Raw genomic sequence first — 22,299 nt, 5'->3', positions numbered from 1 at the left:
ACTCTTTATCCCTAATTAACCACCAAAAAAAAAAAAAAGAAGTGGAGCTGGGAAGGTGGCTCAGTGGTAGAGTGCTTGCCCCGAATGCATGAGGCCCTGGGTTCGATTCCTCAGTGGAAGTGGTGCTGTGGCTCAAGTGGTAGAGCGCTAGCCTTGAGCTAAAGAGCTGAGGGACAGCGCCCAGGCCCAGAGTTCAAGCCCCATGACCAACAAATAAAAACAAAACCAAGAGAAGTGGAGCTGTGAATCAAATAGTGCCAGTCTTGAGGGGGAAAAAAAATCTATGGATCAGTGCCCAGGTCCTGAGTTCAAGTCCCAGCACTGATATACACACTCACACAAGACCTAATGCCCAGATAACCTGAGAAAACTTTCTCAGGTAGCAGATCCTACTGATAGAGACCAAAGACCCATGAGCAAATATTAGTCTTTCCCAGTTTCCACTCTCTGTTTCATTCATTCTCTTTCCCTCCATTATTCTTCTTCTCCTGCTTATTCTCCTTCCTCATTGTTTCTCCATTTCTTTGATTATTGTCTTTCTATTCCACTTCTGCTGTTATCTCTGAATTGGCTCACTACTACCATTCAAGATGTTAGTTACATAACGCCACAGATGAAAGAAAAACAACCTACTACCTACAGTGCCAATCTGGGTAAATCCAGAGAGAAAAGAAAGTTCCAGTGCTTGGCACTTCTGGACTGTTCTGAAATATCTAGAAGAAAGATGAGCTTGTAGGTATGTTGGTGGCTCACTCCTGTAATCCTAGCTACTCAGCAGGCTGAGTCCTGAGGATCATACTTTGAAGCCAGGACAGGCAGGAAAGTCTGTGAGAATCTTATCTCCAATTAAGCACCCAACGAGCCAAATTGAAGCTGTGGCTTAAGTGATAGAGTAATAGCCGAGAGAGAAAGAGAAAGAAACAGACAGACAGACAGACAGACAGAGAAGGGGAACTAGAAAGGGAGTACAGGCTTCACAAGTACCAGACTCTAAGTCTCTTGTGTGACTCAGCCAGATCTTAGAGCTCCTTAAGGAGGGAGAAAGGACATGCCACAGAAGAGGGAAGGCAGGAGACAGTGTGGTGACAAAGACCAATTCAGTGTTAAATAGTGTAAGGAAGGACTAAATCAAGATTCTTCCATTCTTTCTTGCCTCCATCACCAGCTCTGGAATTTTCAATCAGCCCTTTTTCTTGACACATTATACTAAGCCAGGTGCCAGTGGCTTATGCTTGTAATCCTAGTTACACAGGAGGTTGAGATCTGAGGATCAGGGTTCAAAGCCAGCCCAGGCAGAAAATTCTGTGAGACTCTTATCTCCAATTAAATCACAGAAAAAGAAGTGGTGGAGTGCTAGCTCTGAGCAAAAATCCTCAAGGACAGTGCCCTGAGTTCAAGCCCCAGGACTGACACAAAAAAAAAAAAGAAAGAAGGAGGAGGAGGAGGAGGAGGAAGGAGGAGGAGGAGGAGGAGGAGGAGGAGGAGGAGGAGGAGGAGGAGGAGGAGGAGGAGGAGGAGGAGGAGGAGGAGGAGAAGAAGAAGAAGAAGAAGAAGAAGAAGAAGAAGAAGAAGAAGAAGAAGAAGAAGAAGAAGAAGAAGTTATACTATTCATATTGCTGAATAGCCTCTAGAAGTGTTTCTTGGATCCAACAGTTGTGTAGGCAAAAGGATAGGGGCCTTGGAAATATTTGCAATCTCCTAGAAATAACTTAAGATGAACTTGTTCATTGGAGGTATCCATGACTCTGGATTCTGGAAATGCAAACGGAAATATTAATAAGACCTCCTGGGTTCCTGCAGAGAAAGCTAAAGCTGTAGGTTGTATTCCTTCTGCTAAGGACTTACCTTTCTTACTCAAGCACTAAAAGACGGGTTGAACCAAAAGTCATTTTTTAAGGACTGAAGAAAGCTAGGCCTAAAAAGAGGAATACAATCACACCATGTGTATCTATCGTCCCAAAATATATTTAATCCAGGTAAAATGTGATTACAATCAATTCTAGAGCAGTCTTCCATAAGGCGATGTCTTATAGAAACACATGGGTTTGGCGTTACAGTGGGTTGATATGAGTGCAAACTCATATGCAACTGGCATTGGAAGATGTACAGGAGTTGAGACTAGGAATTCATCTTAACACATACACACTTTAGAGGTTTTACAAACCCATGGATAGTACATCTTTCTTTTTTCCTGCGCCAGGTCCGCTGAGTGGCTGTTAGAGCATCCTCTTTGTGCTTAGGATGGAAACAGAGGAGGAGAAAGTAATCAAAATCACCTTTCTCTCCACAGAGATCCAAATGGAAATGCTTTATTATTATTATTATTTGCCAGTCATGGGGCTTGAACTCTGGGCCTGAGCGCTGGCCCTGAGCTCTTCAGCTCAAGGATAGCACTCTATCACTTGAGCCACAACACCACTTCCAGTTTTCTGAGTGGATTATTGGAGATAAGAGTCGCACAGACTTTCCTGCTCGGGCTTGCTTGGAACCATGATCCTCAGAGCCATCAGCACCTGGCTTATTTTTTCTTTTTTGTGCTGGTTCTAGTGTTTGAACTCCAGGTCTGGGGATTGGCATTGAGCTTTTTTATTTGCACAAAGCTAGTGCCCTACTACTTGAGACACAGCTCCACTTTCTGCTTTTTTGTGCTTACAAGGAGATAAGAGTCTCACAGACTTTCCTGCCTGTGCCTGTTTGAGCCAAGATCCTCAGATTTTAGCCTTTTGAGTAGCTAGAATTATGGGCATGAGCTACCAGCAGTACCTAGCTATAAATGCTTTTGTATGTTTTCTTGTTTTTGTTTTTTTTTGGGGGTCCGGTTGTGGGGCCTGAACTCTAGGCCTGAGCACTGTCCCTCAGCTCTTTAGCTCAAAGCTAGTGTGCTCTACCACTTGAGTCACAGCACCACTTCCGGCTTTTTGCTTATGTGGTGCTGAGGAATCGAACCCAGGGCCTCAGGCATGCAAGGCAAGCGCTCTACCACTGAGCCACTTTCCCAGCTCCTGTATGTTTTCTTGTTATTTTTGTGGCTCCATGAATCAAACCCAGGACCTTGCACAGAGCTAGGTAATCAGTCTACCTCTGAGCTATACTCAGACCTGAACTGGAAATCTTTAATCCTATTCTCTGACAGACAAGAGAAGCATTAATTTAAAGGAATTAAGGGATTAAAGGAATTTTAAAAATCAGAGGAAACCAGAAACTTTAAATAAAAGATTTTCTTTCCAGAGTCACACTTTTACCTGGACTATTATTGATTGACTTAGCATCCAAAAATGCCCATTGTAGGAAATTTAAAGATATCCCCACAAATTCTTTGGTACTCCCTCCTGGCAAGGTGGAGGAGCTCTTCTTTCTACTGAACAGGACTGAATTTAGTATCCTTCCTTCATGCTGTGTGGTCACTCTGGAGACAGATTCGTCATGGACAGCCCTCTAGAAAGGTCTGTGTGGCAAAAATCAGAACCTAGCCGGAACTTTCAAGAGCTGCAGTCTTTACAGACTGACTATAACCCTTTTTTTTTTTTTTTTTGGTTGGTCGTGGGTCTTAAACTCTGGGCCTGGGTGCAAACGCTCTACCACTTGAGCCACAGCACCACTTCCGGTTTTCTGGTGGTTAATTGAAGCGTCTCATGACTTTCTTTGCCCAGGCTGGCTTCAAATAATGATCCTTAGATCTCAGCCTCCTTTAGTAGCGAGGATTGTAGGCGTGAGCCACCAGCATCTGGCAGAAAGAAGAATTTTAAACTCATTTTGTGTCAACTAGAGTCATTTATCCAAGTGTTTGGTTTTTTCTAGAATGAATGTCTTTCTTTAAGATAACCTTGCTCAAGGCAGGTGTGGGTGGCTCACGCCTGTAATCCTAGCCACTCAGGATGCTGAGATCTGAGGATCACGGTTCAAAGCCAGCTCAGGAAAGAAAGTCCATGAGACTCTTATCTCTAATTAACCACCAGAAAACTGGAAGTAGTGTTACGGCTCAAGTGGCAGAGCACTAGCCTTCAGCTGAAGAGCTAAGGGACAACGCTCAGGCCCAGAGTTCAAGCTCCACAAGTGACCAAAAAATAAAATAAAATACCCAAGCTGAGCACTGGTGGTTCATGCCTGTAATCTTAGATACTCAGGAGGCTGAGATCTGAGATTTGCAGCTCAAAGCCAGCCCATGCAAGAAAGTCTGTGAGGGGCTGGGAGGGTGGCTCAGTGGTAGAGCGCTTGCCTTGCATGCATGAGGCCCTGGGTTCGATTTCTCAGCACCACATAAGCAGAAAAAGCTGGAAGTGGCACTGTGGCTCAAGTGGTAGAGCACTAGCCTTGAGCTGAAGAGCTGAGGCCCCACAACTGGCCCCCCTCAAAAAAAAATAAATAAATAAAAATTAAAAAAAAAAGAATTTGTTAAAAAAGAAAAAGAAAGTCTGTGAGACCCTTATCTCTAATTAACCACCAGAAAACTGGAAGTGGTGTTGTGGCTCAAGTGGTACAGTGCTCTCCTTGAGCAAGAAGTAGCTCAGGGACAGTGCCCAGGCCCAGTGTTCAAGACCCAGGACTGGCAAAAAAAGGAAGGAAGGAAGGAAGGAAGGAAGGAAGGAAGGAAGAAGGAAGTAGAAATAAATAAATAAATACATAAATAAATAAATCAATCCTGGCTGAGTTTCCAGAACACACAAATTATTTTGGTCAAGCAGCCAGTGTCAGTGGAAGAAAGCTTCTGGTTTTCCTTTTCTTACTAATATGACATCTTATAAAGAATGTAAAGAAAGAAAATAATGTATGCTTTTTTTTCTTTTTCCTGCCACTCCTAGGGCTTGAACTCAGGGCCTAGGCACTGTCTGAGCTTCTTTTGTTCAAGGCTAGCATTCTTCCACTTGAGCCACAGTGCCACTTCTGGCCTTGTCTGTTTATATGGTCCTGAGGAATCAAATGCAGGGCTTTATGCATGCTAGGCAAACACTCTACCACTAAGCCACATTCCCAGCCTTGCTTATATGTTTTTAATACAGCTACTCATCAATACAGTGTCTCTGAAATCCTGGCTGCTATTTCCCATACCTCATCTTCCCTGATCTACTCTGCCTCTTGAGCTGTAGGAATGGACAGTTTTAGGGTGAGCTACTGAAAATGATGGGTAAGAAGCTTGAGGACTCCTACATACATGATGTCAGTTCATGAAAGAAACAACTCTCCCTAAAAGAAAGAGGCTAAAATTATCTTATGATTAATCATTCCTAGTACTATAATATAAAACGGTGACTCAAATTTTCTCCCAAGATAACAAATTTAAGCTAGAACTTTTTCATGCCCATGTTGGAATGATGGTTGGTGCACAGAATTCTCAATCTGGAAGGAATTTGGTGACAAGTCCTAGCTTATCTCAGGCTGATATCATAGAGAAACTATCAGTTAATCATTTGATGCCACAGATAGTCTAAGTACATTCTCAACTGTCCCCTTCCAAGAGAAGGGGGGCACCTGGAAGGCTAGCAACTGGGGTGATTCTCCCCAAGTCCCTGTGTTTGGGATCAGGGAGAGGAATAGGTTTCTTGAAACAGGTGATTTGGGATTAACTAGGGGAGTTGAGCAATTCATTCACAAGTAATTAACCCCTAAGATGAATACTTTTGAATTACGTCTTTGACCCTTCCTCCTCCCCACTCTGCCTTGTGTCTATGCCCAGGGATATTAGTGGTGATCTCTGATTGTTTAAATTGAACACTTATTGAGGATTTGTTTGACTAAGTGCTAAGCCAGCAATATGGTGATGTTAAAATGTTAACAGCCTGCCTGTTTCTGAATCCTACACTCCTCCCAGGAGGAGCCTGGTAGTAGCATGTTTGAGGAGGAAACAAATCCCCTCTCCCAGAGGAACCTCTGAAGAGTGGATTGTACTGAATTCTCTCTCTAAACTTAGCTCCTAATGAGACCACAGGTCTCTTCCCAGAAGTGTTCATGTATTGCCCACCCAGCTCTATCTCCCTCCAATGTACTTCTTCCTCCTTCGTCAATGTAATCCTGTACTGATATCATCTCATAAAACCATTTGCAGATAAGCTGTTACACCTAGTGAATCCCACAAGTTCCATACTAGTTGGTAATGACCATGACACCTTTGAGTGGTGTGAGGACTGCGGCACGTGGGAAAGAGGAAGAGAGGATTTTTTTTTTGCCAGCCCTGGGGCTTTGCACTCAGGGCCTGGGAACCATCCCTAAGTCTCTTTGTGCTCAAGGCTAGCACTCTACTGCTTGAGCCAAGGCGCCACTTCCAGCTTTTTTCTGTTTATGTGGTACTGAGGAATCGAACCCAGGGCTTCATGCATGCTAGGCAAGCACTCTACCACTGAGCCACTTTCCCAGCCCCGAAGAAAGGAATTTCTCTTCACTTGGCCTTCTCATTCACATGTTTTGTTCTTACCAAAAATCAAAATAGTGCCTGCCTATTTGATTCCTAATAATTTATTAATTCTTTGGAGGCTATCTTGAAGGTCTCTTCAATATGTCAACAAAGCAGAATGATAGTTACATGAGAAGAGTTAGGCAAATGCAGAATAACATCAACACAGTTTAGATTTAGTGTGGCCAAGTGCCCACTGGAGTTGGTCAACAGATCTGCTGACTGCCCTGTGGTGGAGGAGCTGACCACGCTGACACAAGCTGTGATTTCAACACAATGCAAGTAACCTGCTGAGGCCCAAGGACCCTGAAAAGCAGTTCATCTACTGACCATTGCAACTGCACAGACGCTTCCTAGGTAAGACACGGTACTAGACCACCACTCTCCATTACTGGGCCTCCCTGTAGTTATTCCAACTAGCAGACAGAACCTGAGAACTCACAAAGCATGGGGTGGGATTTATTACAGTTAATATTACAGCACCTGGTTTTTAAGAGTGATTGTTACAGTTTGTCTCACTTGCCCATTCCCAATGAGATGATTTTTTTTTTTTTGGCTCAGTAAGTTCTTCTTTCCTGTGGGATATATTCATAATTTTCTGTATTTATTTATTTACTTCTTATTAACTTACTTGCCCAGTCCCGGGGCTTGAACTCTGAGCTTTTTTTGTTCACCTTGAAGCCATAGCTTCATTTCCAAGGTTTTGGTGGTTAATTGGAGATAAGAGCCTCAGAGACCTCCTGCCTGGGCTGGCTTTGAACTTCAGTTCTCAGATCTCAGCCTCTTGAGTAGCTAGGATTACAAGTGTGAGCTGTCAAGTCCTTTGTCCTTTGTAAGATGTACTTTGAGGAAGAAAAAAAATCCTACATAAGAACAATATTGTGTACCTAATGCATATGTGCATGCATGTATACATACATTCTTATTAATATGGCATATCTATATGTATCTGAATTGTACATATGTATATGTACATCTGCATCATGCAAAATCAAAATTTTCATACTTTATACATTTAAATTTTTATGGTTTGTGATTGAGCTACAAAAAGGCAAGGCTGTAATCAGCTTAATTTGCTTTTAGTTGTCATTTCTCTGAATCTTTTGGAATTAAGTAATGAGCTGCCTTTTTACATGTTATCTGCCGAAGCAACAGGTGGCTTTTGGAAGCCTGATTTTGACTTGAATTAACAGAGTAAATTTATTTTGAAGGCAGGGAGCATCGTTGCTCTTATACCCTTGACTGAAGAATGGACTTCCAGCTAGACTCTGATGACTCATGCCTGTAATCCTAGCTACTCAGGAGGATGAAGTCTGAGGATCGCGGTTCAAAGCCAGCTTGGGCAGGAAAGTCCGTGAGACTCTTGTCTCCAATTAACCACCAGAAAACCGGAAGTGGTGCTGTGGCTCAAGTGGTAGAACACTAGTCTTGAACTGAAGAGCTGAGGGACAATGCCCAGGCCCAGAGTTCAAGCCCCATGATTAACCAGGAAAAAAAAAGAAAAAAAATGGACTTCCCCTACGGAGGGGGGGGGGGGGGGAGCATTGTCCTCTTGTCCTCTTCGATTAAGCACACAGCTTTGCCAGGCACACCCACCTAGCCAGCCAGATCAACTCTAGCAATTAATGAAGTGACAGACATCATACCCAGATCACAAGCCACTCTCTTGAGAAAAATCTTGAGTAAGGGTCTGCCTTGTATTTGTGGCAAAAAATAAAAAATAAAGTCAACATATTGTTTAAGCTCAGAAAAATACTAACATCCCCTTTAGTACTGTGGCTGGAGATGAAATTGCCAAACTAGGACTTTGACACCATAGGGTAAGGATGTAGGATAGGGTTGTAGGCTTAAAGCTTACAAATAACTTAAAAATAACTCATTAAACAAGTTCTGCAGGGCAACTGGTCTGGGGACACAGAAGCAAGCCAAGCAGGAACCCTATTTTCATGACATTTGCTACTGGTAAGTGCTTTTGAAGGGCTATCTGGACTTTGCACCTGATTAGAAAGGTCCAGCAGTGGCAAGAGTTATGTTAGGCTTTGGGCTATTTGGAGCCCCTCAAAGAAACTGTCTTAACCACTAATGTACTAGCTCTACTCTGTGTAGGTATGTGCCAGTACTGGGGCTTGAACTCAGGCCTTCTCGCTCCGGCTTGGCTTTTTTCACTCAAGGCTGGCTTTCAGTCACTTGAGTATGCCTCCATTTCTGGCTTTTTTGCTGGCTAATTAGAGGTAAGAGCCTCTGCCTGGGCTGGTTTCAAGTCAAGATCCTCAGATCTCAGCCTCTTGCTAGCTCTGGCTTTTTAAATGGCCTGAGAGCACACTCATGCAAGAATTCCTTAGGATCCTGGTGGCTTGTGCTGCCACTTGTATAATCTTTGGTGAATACTCGCCTGTGCCTTTAAGGTTAAAGGCGTGGCTATTCTTACTTAGCCTATCTCCTCATTCTATTAACCTATCACTGATAAACTTCTATCAGGTAACCCAGTACCTTAAATATACAAGATTGCACTGTGAACTGTTGGTTGAAACTAATTCTAGTGAAGATGGAGAAAAAAAAAATAGGCTGCTCATTTCCACTGAAATCTTGGTCCTATTAATTCAAATCCTGCTCAGGGTTATCCCTGTCAAGGAATTAGTCACAATGAACAAACCCCCCAAGTGCTCAGGTAACTGTCTCTTTAGTCCACCTATAGGACTGACCGAGTAAAGGGAAGCTAACTTCAACTGGGGAAGGGAAAAAAAAGACCCAGTTGAAGTAAGAAAAAGTTTATTTAGGCCGGGTGCCTATGGCTCACACCTATAATCCTAGCTACTCAGGAGGTTGAGATCTGAGGATTGCGGTTCAAAGCCAGCCCCGGGCAGGAAAGTCCCTGAGACTCTTATCTTCAATAAACCACTAGAAAACCGTTAAGTGGTGCTGTGGCTCAAGCGGTAGAGCGCTCCCTTTCAGCTGAAGAGCGCCCAAGCCGACCAAAAAAAAAAAAAAAACAAGGAAAAAGTATATTCATTTTAGCATTAAAACCAGAAAAGTGCTGAACGGGTGGAGGAGGGCAGTCTCACGCTGGAGCAACAGGTGTGACAGGAATCACACTCTGCAAGGTAGATGTCTCAATTTCATAAGACTAGAATGAAAGATCTCAATTGGCTAAGGAAAATTGTGATATTTACAAATTATTACACTCCAGTTACCTCCAAACTGGTAGGACACCACCTTTTAAATAAATCACCATGCCAACAATATCCATAATGCTAATACTCCTAATAGTATCACATATTAGTTCTTTAAACCCATGGAGCTTTGGAGAGTGTCATGGTCCACTAGCCTATGACCAAGCAATATCCAAGGACAATCCTATATCTAGGACACATCAGGGCTAGAAGGGTAAGACTTCAACTGGGTAGCAACAGCCCATGTTTGCTATTTAGATGAATCACTGGCAGCTGGGTAGAGGAATAACTTGGGAAGAATAGGGAATGTAAAAGTAGTTAATCCCACATTAAATATTTTGACCTGTTATAAAACTCAAGATTAGGACTGTTGGAATCCATATTAAAGCATGGTAGGTCAAAACCAAACTCTGAGTGCAGCAATCAGTTGTACTTGTCACAAAACAGAACCACTAAGTCTGAGCTTATTTTGCCTCTAAACCAAACATCTCCATTAAAAAAAAATTGGGGGGGGGGGGTAGGAAATGAAGGAATGAAACGGCACTTAGGTTTCCTTAAAAAAGAAAACCATGAAGAAAGTCAGAAGAGAAGCTTGTAAATGTTAGGTTGATTTATAAGCGCTGCTCTGGGCAGTTGCATGGTGTTTACAAGGAAGAGTTATCTAACTTTGAACATACTGTACATGGCAATTAGAAGTCGTCATGGCTAGAGAAAGAAAAGCCACAGCCAGCTGCCGCAGCCAGCAGAAAAACAACCAGAGTATGTAGGGATGGAAATCGAGTGTGTTTATTATAAAAGGAAAAAAATAACTCCTTAAGAATCTTAACAAAGAAAGAAATATTTTGCACTGAGAGAAAAGACACAGGATACAAAAAAAAAAAATTTACAAGTGTTTTAACTCCAGTCCTGTCCCTGACTCCTGGGAAGAGCAGAGTGGAAGGAGGCAGTTGAAGACAATTCTGCAAAATTAGACTTAGAAAGCCTACAAATTTGATTAAAATCTAAACTTGTTTTGCTTTAGAAAATCTTTAATATACCAAAAGGCCTGCTTTAGTGACATGCTAGCCTACAAGAAAAGTAACCCCAACCCCCACCCCTTGTCAGTAAGTGTTCAAGTTGACCAGCCAACTCATACTTCTAAACCCATATGTGGACAAGTCCATGTCTCCACCAGGCTCTCATGATGGCGAATAATGTGCATGTATCTATCATCTCCTGCAGAAGGGTAGGTGGGAAAACTGTAGGTGCTAATGGAGGACTGAGAGCCCCCCCCAAGAACCAGCTTCTCCAGAACTACATCCCTCACCCCTATTGCAAAGGAGATCCTCATCTTGAAACCCAACTATTAGTCTCCAGTTTGGCACCCAGTAACCAGGATGATTTTTCTCCTTCAGGAAAAAAACCACACATGTCCACCCACGCATATATAACATTTTTTTGTTTTTACATTTAAATATAAAAATACTACTCTGCTTTGTGTTACCAATGGAGGGCCATGCAATTGAGGGACTTCTTTCAGGGTAGGGATGCAGTCCTCAGTTTCTAGTCTGAGCTTTGTATTCGTGGGAGGGCAGGTGGCCCCCAGCAAGGGACTTACCCTAGCAACAGAAGGAGGCATTCCCCCCTCACCCCAGCCCCTCCCTCCTTGCCTAGCTCCCCTTTGTAATACAAAGTTGGTTTTACCTTGAGAAGCAGCTTTCTACCAAGGGGAAATCCTAACCTGATCAGTTAGGCCCTCCCCTGTCATCTACCCTGCAGAGAAAAGTCCTCCCCTCTCCCCCCTCCTTCAGAAACACATCCCCCCTATGCCTACTAGACAAGCATACCTGATGAGATCGGAGCAGTGGCTACCCCTCTCCCCCCACTACCACATTAGAAAGCGACAGGAAAAATGGGGGGGGGGGGGTGATGGGTGTAAAAGATTAAAAACTTGACCCTTCTACCTTGACCAAAGAAAGCAATATTAATTGAGCATAGGGAATAAAAAGACCTTGATCTTGCACCCTTCAGTTACAGAGGGGATGATCAGGTAACTAAGAGGAGGAGGAGAGGATGAAGAGCTAGGAGGGGCTAGATGGCTGCAGGTCTAGGTGGGTCCTTTTAGTTTTTGTACTGGAAGGGCTCATCGCCAGTTTCGTTGAGAAGACATGTACGGACGATGGCTTCTGTCACTGCGTAAGGATCACAATTGGCAGAAGGGCGACGATCTTCAAAGTAACCCCTCTTCTCCTGGCCGACAGTCCGGGGAATGCGGATGCTGGCGCTGCGGTTGGCCACACCAGCCGAAAAATCATTGATGTTGGAGGTTTCATGGAAGCCAGTTAGACGACGGGCATTGTCCAGCCCCCCCTTGGGATCATAGGCGCGAATGTGGTACTGGTGACGCTTGCTCAGTCTGTCAATGGCCTCCTCAATGAACCTACAGGAGATACAAGATTAACCCCTGACCTGGCCTGCAAGGTTGGGAGCAGGTAGGAATCAAAAAATGAAGTTCACTGAAATATATGGCCCAAATAGATACTCGCGGGCAGTGACTTTGCCTTGGTATTTGGGTGCTCCCATGATCATCACTACAGCATCTGATATTTGTTCAACAAAAAGATCGGAACTACTTGACTTTTTCCCATCATAAGCATTAAGCATATCCACTTGTGTCTCACACCTATAATCCTAGCTCCCTAGGCAAGAGGCTGAGATCTGAGGATCACAGCTGGAAGCCAATTCAGGTAAAAAAAAGTCTGTGTGCCTCTTATCTCCAATTAACCACCCAAAAGCCAGAAGTGGAGAGCTGTGGCACAAGTGGTAGAGTGCTAGCCTTCATCGAAAAAGCTAAGAAATAGGGCCCAGGCCCTGAGTTCAAATCCTAGTATAGTAAAGCAGAAAAGATTAGCTAGCTGTACTGGGGCTTGAACTCAGGACCTTGCATGTTCTAAGCAGTTACTCTTACCACTGGAGTCATGCCCCCCCACCACTCTTGGTTTCTGTTAGTTTTCATTAAAGACTTTCAAGTGTTTGATTCCATTATCAGTGTTCCCCTATCACCATCTTTAATCCTCCCCCCCTAGAGTATTATTATCCAGTACTTTTCAAATGGGAAGATGACAAATCTCCAATACAAAGACTATGAAAGATTGACTAGATTGATCCCGTCTGCCCAATCTTTCTGCCACGAATGAATAACCCTGTCCGGGCTCAGTAGAAGGTATTTACCTCAAACCGTTCTCCTCCCGCATGGCCTTGGTGCTGAAGTTGGTATGGCAGCCTGCACCATTCCAGTTCCCAGGAATGGGCTTGGGGTCAAAGGTTGCTATCACGCCAAAGTCTTCACATACGCGATGCAAGATGAAACGGGCCACCCAGAGATGATCTCCCATGCGGATTCCTTCGCACGGCCCAATTTGGAATTCCCACTGGCAAGAGTAAGGTTGAGCATTAAAAATAAAGTCAACAGCTCTGCCTCAACCCAAGCTCCTGAACCTGCTTTCTTCATTCAACCCATTCAAGTTGTAGGTTAATAATAAGTAGGGCAGTGGCAGCCCTTGCTAGCCAAAGTCCCCATTTATCTACCCACCCTGAAGTGAGACAGGAAGAGATCAATCGAGAGCCACTTACCTGGGCAGGCATGACCTCAGCATTTGTCCCAGTAATCTTGATTCCAGCGTACAAGCAGGCCCGGTAATGTGCTTCTACAATATCCCTGCCATAGGCTCTGTCAGCTCCCACACCGCAATAATAAGGCCCTGGAGTGATATCAAGACAAAAGAAATCAGAAGGCCCTCACCCTTGCTCTCCTGACACTATGCCTGCTTTCACCACCAAGTAGGGAATGGGACAATTCAGGCGCACATCTTTGCACAGCCTTGGGGGGAGCCAAAGGTTCCCCTCTCAATCCTTTCTCCTCTCTTTACATTTAAATCCATCTCTGGGTTTCAGTCATTTTTAGCCAATCTCAGCTCTTTCACTCAGGCATTGCTCCCATCTCTAGAGAAAGGGGTTTGGGCTTCCCTAGCTACTAAGTACTTGGTGGGGGAGAACCCCAAATTAATCTTTATACCTCCAGGGAAGACTTACCTTGGGGCCCAGGGAAGCCGTTGGAAGGCCAACCAAAGGGGTGTCCATCTGTGCCCATGAGAGTGTATTCCTGCTCCATCCCGAACCAGGGGTGCTGGCTGCCCACCATGTCCATTATACGTTTACAGGTGTGTCTCAAGTTGGTCTCTAGAAAGCGAGTTGGCATGCCATCAGGGGTATGTAGGGACACGTATGCTGACTGTGCATGCTAGAGGGAACATGGCCCCTCCCATGGCAACCCAGGGCAAACCTTTGCAGGCCACATCAAGCTGGGAAAACACTCAAAGACTTGGCATAATTAAACTCAAAACTAAGTCACATGGAAATGGATAGAGAGCAGAGCAAGTGCTCACCTATCAGCATGCTGGCTACTTTCCAAGTACCAGGCTCTTATACCCTCTATTCACAAGATAGCTGCTTCTAACTCTCAGCCCTATCCTGTTTTTTCTCAGCACTTACAGCCAAATCTATTTTTTTTTTTTGTAACTGAGAATAATTTGTCCTTTAGGACGCTTACATACCAGTTATATAGTATTGGCTGTTACAAATGAAAAACAATTAAGGGATGAATTCAACTGGAAACAGCTTCCAAGCTAGAAAAGAACTTTGAAAGACAAACCATTCAACTGAATCTTCATAACAACCTGAGGTGGGTATTAGAAGTTTTCCTTTTTATAGACTAGAAAACCAAGTTCAGCAGCCAGGCTGCTGGTGGCTCATGCCTATAATCCTATCTACTCCGGAGGCTGAGATCTGAGGATTGTGGTGTGAAGCCAGCCCAGGTAGGAAGTCCATGAGATTCATCTCTAATAAACTACTCAAGAAAAAACTAGAAGGTGCTGTGGCTCAAGTGGCAAGAGTGCTAGCCGTGAGCACAAAGAATCTGGTTCAAGCCCCAGGACTGGTGAGGGCTGGGGAGAAGGGAAAAAGTTCAGCAATGCTATGCTAGTTGACGTGCCCAAATTACAGGGCAAGCAGCGGAGTCAGGAAATCCACAGCTGTCTGCTGGCTTCAGATTCCAGGCCTTTCACCAACAATACAGTCTCTTAAAGCAAAGCTATAGGAGAACCAGAGCCCCCTAAGAAACACTGGCAGTGTGGGGAAAACTTCACAGAAGTGAAGTTTTAGAAGGTAACTGCATAGTGGTACATGCCTATAATCCTAGCATTAAGAAGTTGAGGCAGTGCCAGGCACTGGTGGTTCACCCCTGTAATCCTAGCTACTCAGGAGGCTGAGATCTGAGGACAGCGGTTCAAAGCCAGCCCAGGCAAGAAAGACCATGAAACACCTATCTCCAATAAACCACCAAAAAAAACCCGGAAGTGGCGCTGTAGCTCAAGTGGTAGAGCGCTTGCCTTGAGCTGAAGAGCTGAGGGACAGCACCCAGGCCCAGAGTTCAAGTCCCATGACAAAAAAAAAAAAAAGTTGAGGAAGATGTCAAGTTCAAGGACAGCCTGGACTACATAAAACCTTGCCTCAAAAAAAAAAAAAAAAAAGCTGGCTATCTGAAAATAAATATGTCTTAGAACAGACAAGTCACAGAAGAAACAGGAACTCAGAAGTGCAGCTACAGCAAAGCTCAGGGAAAACATTCTTAGTGAACCAAGACCCTCATTTTAATCAGTGAATAGAAAGACATAAGAGAGCTGTCTGGAGTCAAACAATAGTCAATACTGAATGTGTTTGTTCTCAAATAATCCACACATATTAACTCAAATCTTTCAAATGAGTAAAATCAGTTTAGTATTTCCTCCATTTTAAAACTCAGCAAAATGGGGCTGGGAAGGTGGCTCAGTGGTAGAGCACTTGTCTTGCATGCATGAGGCCCTGGGTTCGATTCCTCAGCACCACATAAGCAAACAGAAAAAAAGCCAGAAGTGGTGCTGTGGCTCAAGTGGTAGAGCACTAGCCTTGAGCTAAAGAGCTAAGGGACAGCGCCCAGGCCCAAAGTTCAGGCCCCATGACCAGATTCCCCCCCCCCCTCCAAAAAAGCTCAGCAAAATGAATTATAGGGAATAAATTAATCGCTCAGGTTCATTGGCAGTAAGAGGTAGATCAAGGACATAATTTTCCTGACTCCAGGATATAGGTTCCTTTTTTTTTGGTTGGCCATGGGGCTTTAACTCTGGCCTTGCCACTGTTGCTCAGCTCCTCAGCTCAAGGCTAGCATTCTAGTACCTGAGTCACAGCACCACTTCCGGTTTTCTGGTGATTGGAGATAAGAATCTCACAGAAAAAAAAAAATCTCACAGACTTTCCTGCCTGGGCTGGCTTTGAACAATGATCCTCAGATCTCAGCCTCCTGAGTAGCTAGGATTACAGGTTCTTAAACTTATGCAGGCCTGTGTCACTAAGAACTCTAATTAGTAAAGACAGAAGAATTCAATACCATTTTATGCAACCAGTAAAAAGGGTCCATGGAAGGACAGGCCCCATCGTCTCTTTACAAGAAGTTCAGGGTACAGAGATGGACAACCAATCCCTGACATTCATAAAATTAAAATTAGTGCTGAGATAATCTAAGCTTCCCAATACTAACTTCAGAATGTTGTTTTGTTTTCTTCCTTCCACAGAAGGCATGAACTGGTAGGGACAAAAGGAAGTGGTGGTTTCCCAATCCTGTGCATACCTGCAGGCTTCCGATTATACTTGAATACTTCACACAACACCAGCTTGTTGGGGTCCTTGCGAAAGGGGTCCCGAAACATGGCAGCAGGGAGAAGATACATGTCACTGTTGGAGCCTTCAGACTGGTAAGTACTGGAACCATCAAAGTTCCACTCAGGTAACTCTGGAGAAAAAGAAGGAAAAAAATTAAAAACATACAGAAACTTTCAAGGCAGGAATACAGCCAAGCAAGCCCTTATCTCCCTTTCTATTTACTTATTTTTTGTGTGTGAGCTAGTACTGGGGTTTGAACTCAGGGCCTTAGGCTCTTGCTTGACTTGCTTGCTGCTCAAGACTGGTACTCTATCACTTGTTGAGCCACAGCTCTATTTCTGGCTTTTTGCAAGGACTTTTCTACCAGGGCTGACTTCAAACTGCGATCCTCAGATTTCAGTCTCCCGAGTACCTAGGATTACAGAGGAAGCGGCCAGATCCTTTCTATTTCTGAAGATCTGTTGTCTTTCTCAGAAGGGCGTGAAGGCCCCAGCATTATATAAACCTATACACCTTACAGCTCTCCTGGAGTTCCAAATAAGACCATTGTATCACTTCCTTGTAAGAAACACCTAAGGGCAGACATTGGTGACCTCTTAAAATAACTTCACTGGGAGGGAGAAGGATTCTGCTTCTCTCACTAAGCCAAATCATTGCTTCCTTCTCTCACTCGCTGTCCTCTATGCCTGTTTACTGTTTTAGTTCAAAGCTATGTCCTTTTAGATAATATAACAGATGCATCCATACCACTTATTCACTTTCCCCACTGTTTTGAGGGGCAGTTTCTTTGTTTCTCCTGTGGACTATGAGTTCTCAGAGGCCAGACTCCTACTATGTATACTCATAGTCCAATCTGCCACATAAGCACACAAGATATATGCTCTACATCACTTATTCAAATATGAACACTGTAGAAAGGGCAAGCTCTTCTAAAGTTGGTAAGAGGTGACCGTCTTCCTCCTTGCCCCTCCCCAAAAAGGGGGATGCCTATGGCTCATTCTAGACTGAAAATTAAAGGACTTGATGCCAATATAATAGTTCTGGAAGTATGAGACCAGAGGATTTGAAAATTTCTAAAAGCCCATGGATAGGCCCCTTGCTAATTTGTTTAGATTATTAAAATGAACATTATCAATCAAAAAAAATTTCTAAAAAGTCTTAACTAAGAACATGGCTTAAATGGAAAACCACTTGCCTAGCAAATGAACTTTTGAGGTTAAGCCCCAGTACTGCTAAAATAAAATTAAAAAAATAGCTGGACACTGGTGGCTCACTCCTGTAATCCTAGCTACTCAGGAGGCTGAGATCTGAAGATCCGCAATTCAAAGCCAGCCTGGGCAGGAACATGCGTGAAACTCTGATCTCTAATTAATTACCAGAAAACTGGAAGTGGTGCTGTGGCTCAAGTTAGAGTGCTAGCCTTGAGCTGAAGAGCTCAGGGACAGTGCCCAGGCCGAGAGTTCAAGACCCACGACCAACAAAAAGAATAAAATAAAAAATTAGTAGATAGCAGTCAGGTTTCAAACTGGGCTCCTGGGGATATCTTAGAGGTAGCTAAGTGGGGATGAGCAAGTCAGCAAGGACTCTACTTCCAAACACTCCACTATCCAGATTCAATGTTCTTCTTTAATATATTTGGCATATGAACAAGTCTCTTCTTTAAATCAAAGGTTCCATTGTTACTCTACTCTGAGGCTGAGCAAGAGCTTAGTGTTGACTGAAGTCAGAAAAGCCCTGCCTTAGAAAAGCTTTGCAAACAGAACAAAGGTCAAATCCTGTGGCCCTGTTGGTCTAAGGCTGCTGACCACCTGAGGCTACTTGATACCCCTCCCCCACCCCCATTCTTCCCAATCGCTTCGCCCAATCTCACCTTCTACACACTTGGGCTCACAGTCCAGGGTTCGAGTCTTGCAGCGCAGCCCTTCTCCAGTACCATCAATCCAGATATACATGGCTTGGATTTTTTCGCCCTGAGGCAGGGACATGTACGACTGCTTAATGCCTTTGTTCAAATGAGAACTTGCTGAGGTGGCCATGGTGGAAGATGCTCTAGAAAGAGAAAAGTAACTATCAACACCCACTCCAAATAATCTCTGCAGGAATGTCCTAATCCTGGAGGAAGAGAGGGTGGGGAATGGAGAAGCACTCTAGCAATCCCAGATACTCAGGGAGGGGACCCAGGAGGTTAAATAGAATGCAAAGATAGCCTGGAGCAGTTACTGAGACCTTATCTAAATGGACTGGTGGTATGGCCCAAATGGTAGAGCAACTAAGAGACCCTGGATATATCCAAAGGTGCAATTATTCCCTCTATTTTCAGGGGATTTAGAGTTTTTTAGTAAATAAAGATCTACTCAGTCCCTCTAGTTTTGTGTTACACAAAGGATATTTTTTTTAAATTATAAACCAGTAGGAGACAGGTGCCTATAATCCTAACTACTCAGGAGGCTGAGATCTGAGGATCGGGGTTCAAAGCTAGCTTGGGCAGGAAAGTCTGTGAGACTCTTATCTCCAGTAAACCGGAAGTGGTGCTGTGGCTCAAGTGGTAGAGCGCTATAGCCTTGAGCTGAGGGTCAGTACCCAGACCTAGAGTTCAAGCAACACGACTGACCACCCCCCCCCCCCCGCCCCGCCCCCAACAAAAACACTAGTATGAGGGAACAAATGAAGACATGGCTGTGGTTTCTGTTCTGAGTCTTTCTCCCTTAGCCCTTGGACCCTAGCTGATCTTAATGGAGACTCCTTCCTCCCCCCCCCACCCCAAGCATTTCCATTTGAGAATTAAAATAGGGAGTTAACTAAAAGATTTAACAAAGACTGGAGGCTACCTGAAAGAAAAGTCCTGCAGTATTACTATCACCAAGATGACAAAAACAGCCCACACAAGTCAGACTTCAAGACGGTATGATGTAAAGTTCTCACTTCCAAAGACAGACTTAGGGTGAAAATAACCCATCTCTGGACATGGCAGTTAGAAAAGTTTCTCAAGTAGGTAATTCCCACTTTTAATAATTAAAAAAAAAATCCTGGATTTCGAAAGCTTGGAGTCATGCTATAAAAGCCACAGCCACAAAACCTCTGGAAGAAGAGACTGAGGCCACAAAACCAGCCTCACTCAACACAAGAGGAAACGCACCCCGCCCCCCCCCCCCCCTCCTTCGCCCAGGGTGGCTGTAAAGGGAACATATTGTTCTCCTCCAATGACTTGGGCAACTTTCTGAAGTACAGTGGCAAAGTTTCTATGGGCAACCGTCCATGTTTGCCCAGCTGAAAACAACTGCTTCTCCTCCAACAGCCTCACCCTTCCCCTGGGGAGCAGTTGTTAGAGAACCAACCCCTGCCTGTACCTACAGCATTCTAGAGACCTAGTGTCAAAATCCCTGAACCTTTTGGGGTGCTCTCTAGACTACAAGCCGGGTCAGCCTCTCTCTTCCAACCTGTTACACCTCCCACGTCCAAGTCACTTTCAACACCTCCAGCTGGATGCCAGCAGCCTAATTCTCGATCCACAAGGGGCCCCCCCGGGCGCCAAGTTCACGTGGGGTGCAACGCGGCTGCCAGAGCCCGGGTCCTGTCTCCCTGACAGCTCACTCACCCCAGCGACAGTTGGTTTAAGGTATTGGGGTTACTGTCTCTAGCCCTTCTCTTTTTACAGCCGTGATCGTCGCTCTCGACCTCTCGCCTTCGTTGTTTGGGCGAGGGTGATGATGGGGTGGGGGACCCGGAGCGTTCCTGCCGAGACACGCCAGGCCCAAAGCCTTTACACCCAACCCACGATTTCTCTCCTGGGTTCATAGAGTAGGTGAGGAAGCCGAGGTAGTTGGGAGACTCTGATGATCGCGACCCCAGGTCTTCATCTTCACATCTCCGCCCGGCTCTGTGGCTGGGGGAGGTTCCCCGCCTCCCGGCCCCGGGGGAGCTAGGATAATCCACTTTGAGAACAACCCCTTCCCACGGACAGGTCCTAAAAGTTGTCGCTCGCCCCTGGGGCCGGCGGTGACTTCAGGGTCTCCTCCACAGGGCCATGCCCGGGAAGGCGGAGGCCGGCGGGGAAAGCGGGGGGGTCCGCGGGAGAGTCCGCGCGCCGCTGCGACCTCTGCCTGGCCAGGTCTCTCCACTGCGCCGCCCGCGGGCCGCGCCGCGGCCCCAGCTCCCCTCCATTGTTCCGTCACACGGGCGGCGCTCCGGGACCCCCCCGTGGCAGGGCCCCCGGGACCCCCTGGTCGCCCCCAACTCCCGGCTAAACCGCCCCGCCCGGGGGGGAGGGGGGGACCCAGCGCTCGGCGTGCGCTCGGGCCGGGGACCACACGGCCACCGGGTGCACACGGCGCCCGGGCCACCCCAGGGCACCCGTTTCCGGGGGCGGTGCCTCGGGCCGCAAAAGTAGCCGAGAAAGATCAAAACAACCCGCCCTCCCCACCGCTGCCCTTCCCCTGAGCTCGGCCCCGGGACCGCCCTGCCTTCGCCAACCGGGCAGAACCCGAGATCCGAAGCCCGCGGGCCGGGCCTCGAGGCCCGGAGACGGGAGGTCGGGGACAGAACGAAAGCAGCACCCGGGGGGGGGGGGCACCACGATCCGGGGTTGGCGCCCATCCGCCGGGCACCCCTGGTCGGGCCTGGCGCTTACCCGGGCGGCGAGCTGGCGGGATGGTGGGATGGTGGGCGGACAGGCCGCGATAGCGAGGCGGATGGCGGAGAGGAGGTGGCGGTGCCGCTCACAGGCCGGGCGCGGGTCTCATTCTCGGCTCTGCGGGCTGCCGGCTGCCGCACCTTTTTATCCAAGGTCCCGGGCCGTCCTCGGCACTCTGATTGGCTCGTTGCTGCCCGGAGCCCGAGCTCATTAGCTGATACGTCCCGGGGTTCCGCGGCCATTGGGCGAGGAGCCTTGAGGACTCCGCCCTTCCGAGAGAGCGAGTCTGGGAAGAAAGAAAGAGAAAGGGGGGCGGGGCGGGGGGGAAGCGGAGCGGGAGGAGGGGACGGAATGGTGGTTGGAGCCGGCTGCGCGCACGGGGACGAGGCCAGGCCGGGGGGAGGAAGTCACCGCCAGGGAGCCCCACGGAGCCCCCCACCAGCCCCCCACACAACCCCCCGCAGCCACGCGGGCATCTTTGCCCCTGCTGCCTTTGCTGTGCGCAGCTGTGCGGGGAGAGCTCTCTGTGTAAATCCAGCACCGCAGGACTGACTTTTGCCCTTTGTTTGAGACACACAATTTGCCACTCGCTCTTCTTCAGCGTGATGGGGATTGCGGGGTGCAGGAACTCAGGGGAGCCCTAGGAAAGGCTGGAGGGGGATGTGGTTCCCGGGGAGGGGGGAGGCCTGGAAACGCCCCACCTCCCCAGGACTTCCACAGTACCCTGGGAAGTTACCTATTTAATCGAATTCCTGCATGACTATAATTCCACCGGGCAGAGCTCTTAAGCCCAAAGTTTCCTCATCAGCAAAAGGAAGCCGTTCAAAGGACCAGATTTGACATTGCTCTGTGCACAGGGCCCTAGTGCAGCTGAAGGGAGAAGCAGCGTGTGCCTTTGGAACTCCAGAGTTCAACACAAAGTTTAGGGACCCTTGAGGAATGCTCCCTGAGTGTGCTTCCCAAGTACTTCATTATGACTGGAAAAGTGAGAGTTAGTAACTCTCCCCCCGACTCAGCCTGGCAGTGATGGTGCACCCACGAAGGTACATGGGAACGCTACCTTGAAATAAACCCTTGAGATCATGCTCGAATTTCGTGTTTGGCTATCCCAGCAGTTTCTTAAGCATTCCACTTTTAGCACCTGAAATCCGCCTGAGGGTGTTTGGCTTTTTTTAAATTTTACTTATTTTTTAATGTCTTTCAGCAACTCGAATGTTTGAGAGTGAGATTTTCTGTTAAAAAGACCAAGAAACCATGTTTCCAGTGCCCTTGGAAGGGGAAAGGAAGAAGTTTGTTCTTCTGGTTATGTTCTGCACCACAAATATGAAAAAGAAATGTTGTCTGTGACCACACACACACACACAACTTGGCTTCTTTGGTCA

At 46.2% G+C, this 22,299-nt stretch overlaps 1 protein-coding gene across 1 annotated transcript; it reads right to left on the bottom strand.

Moving 5' to 3' along the window:
• Positions 1-10,319: 10,319 nt before the first annotated feature.
• Glul (glutamate-ammonia ligase) lies at positions 10,320-21,043 on the bottom strand. The gene is made up of 7 exons (XM_042674235.1): positions 20,915-21,043; positions 18,158-18,336; positions 16,256-16,417; positions 13,627-13,773; positions 13,168-13,295; positions 12,766-12,965; positions 10,320-11,974 (listed from the first exon to the last, which is right to left on the bottom strand). Exons 2-7 carry the CDS (start codon positions 18,321-18,323, stop codon positions 11,656-11,658), a joined length of 1,122 nt encoding a protein of 373 aa, XP_042530169.1. The 5' UTR covers positions 18,324-18,336; positions 20,915-21,043; the 3' UTR covers positions 10,320-11,655.
• Between the last annotated feature and the right edge of the window lie 1,256 nt (positions 21,044-22,299).

The sequence above is a fragment of the Dipodomys spectabilis genome, unplaced genomic scaffold, assembly GCF_019054845.1.
Source record: "Dipodomys spectabilis isolate Male_0828 unplaced genomic scaffold, ASM1905484v1 ptg000019l, whole genome shotgun sequence".
Classification (NCBI taxonomy): Eukaryota; Metazoa; Chordata; class Mammalia; order Rodentia; family Heteromyidae; genus Dipodomys; species Dipodomys spectabilis.
This window is presented reverse-complemented; position numbering and strand designations above follow the sequence as displayed.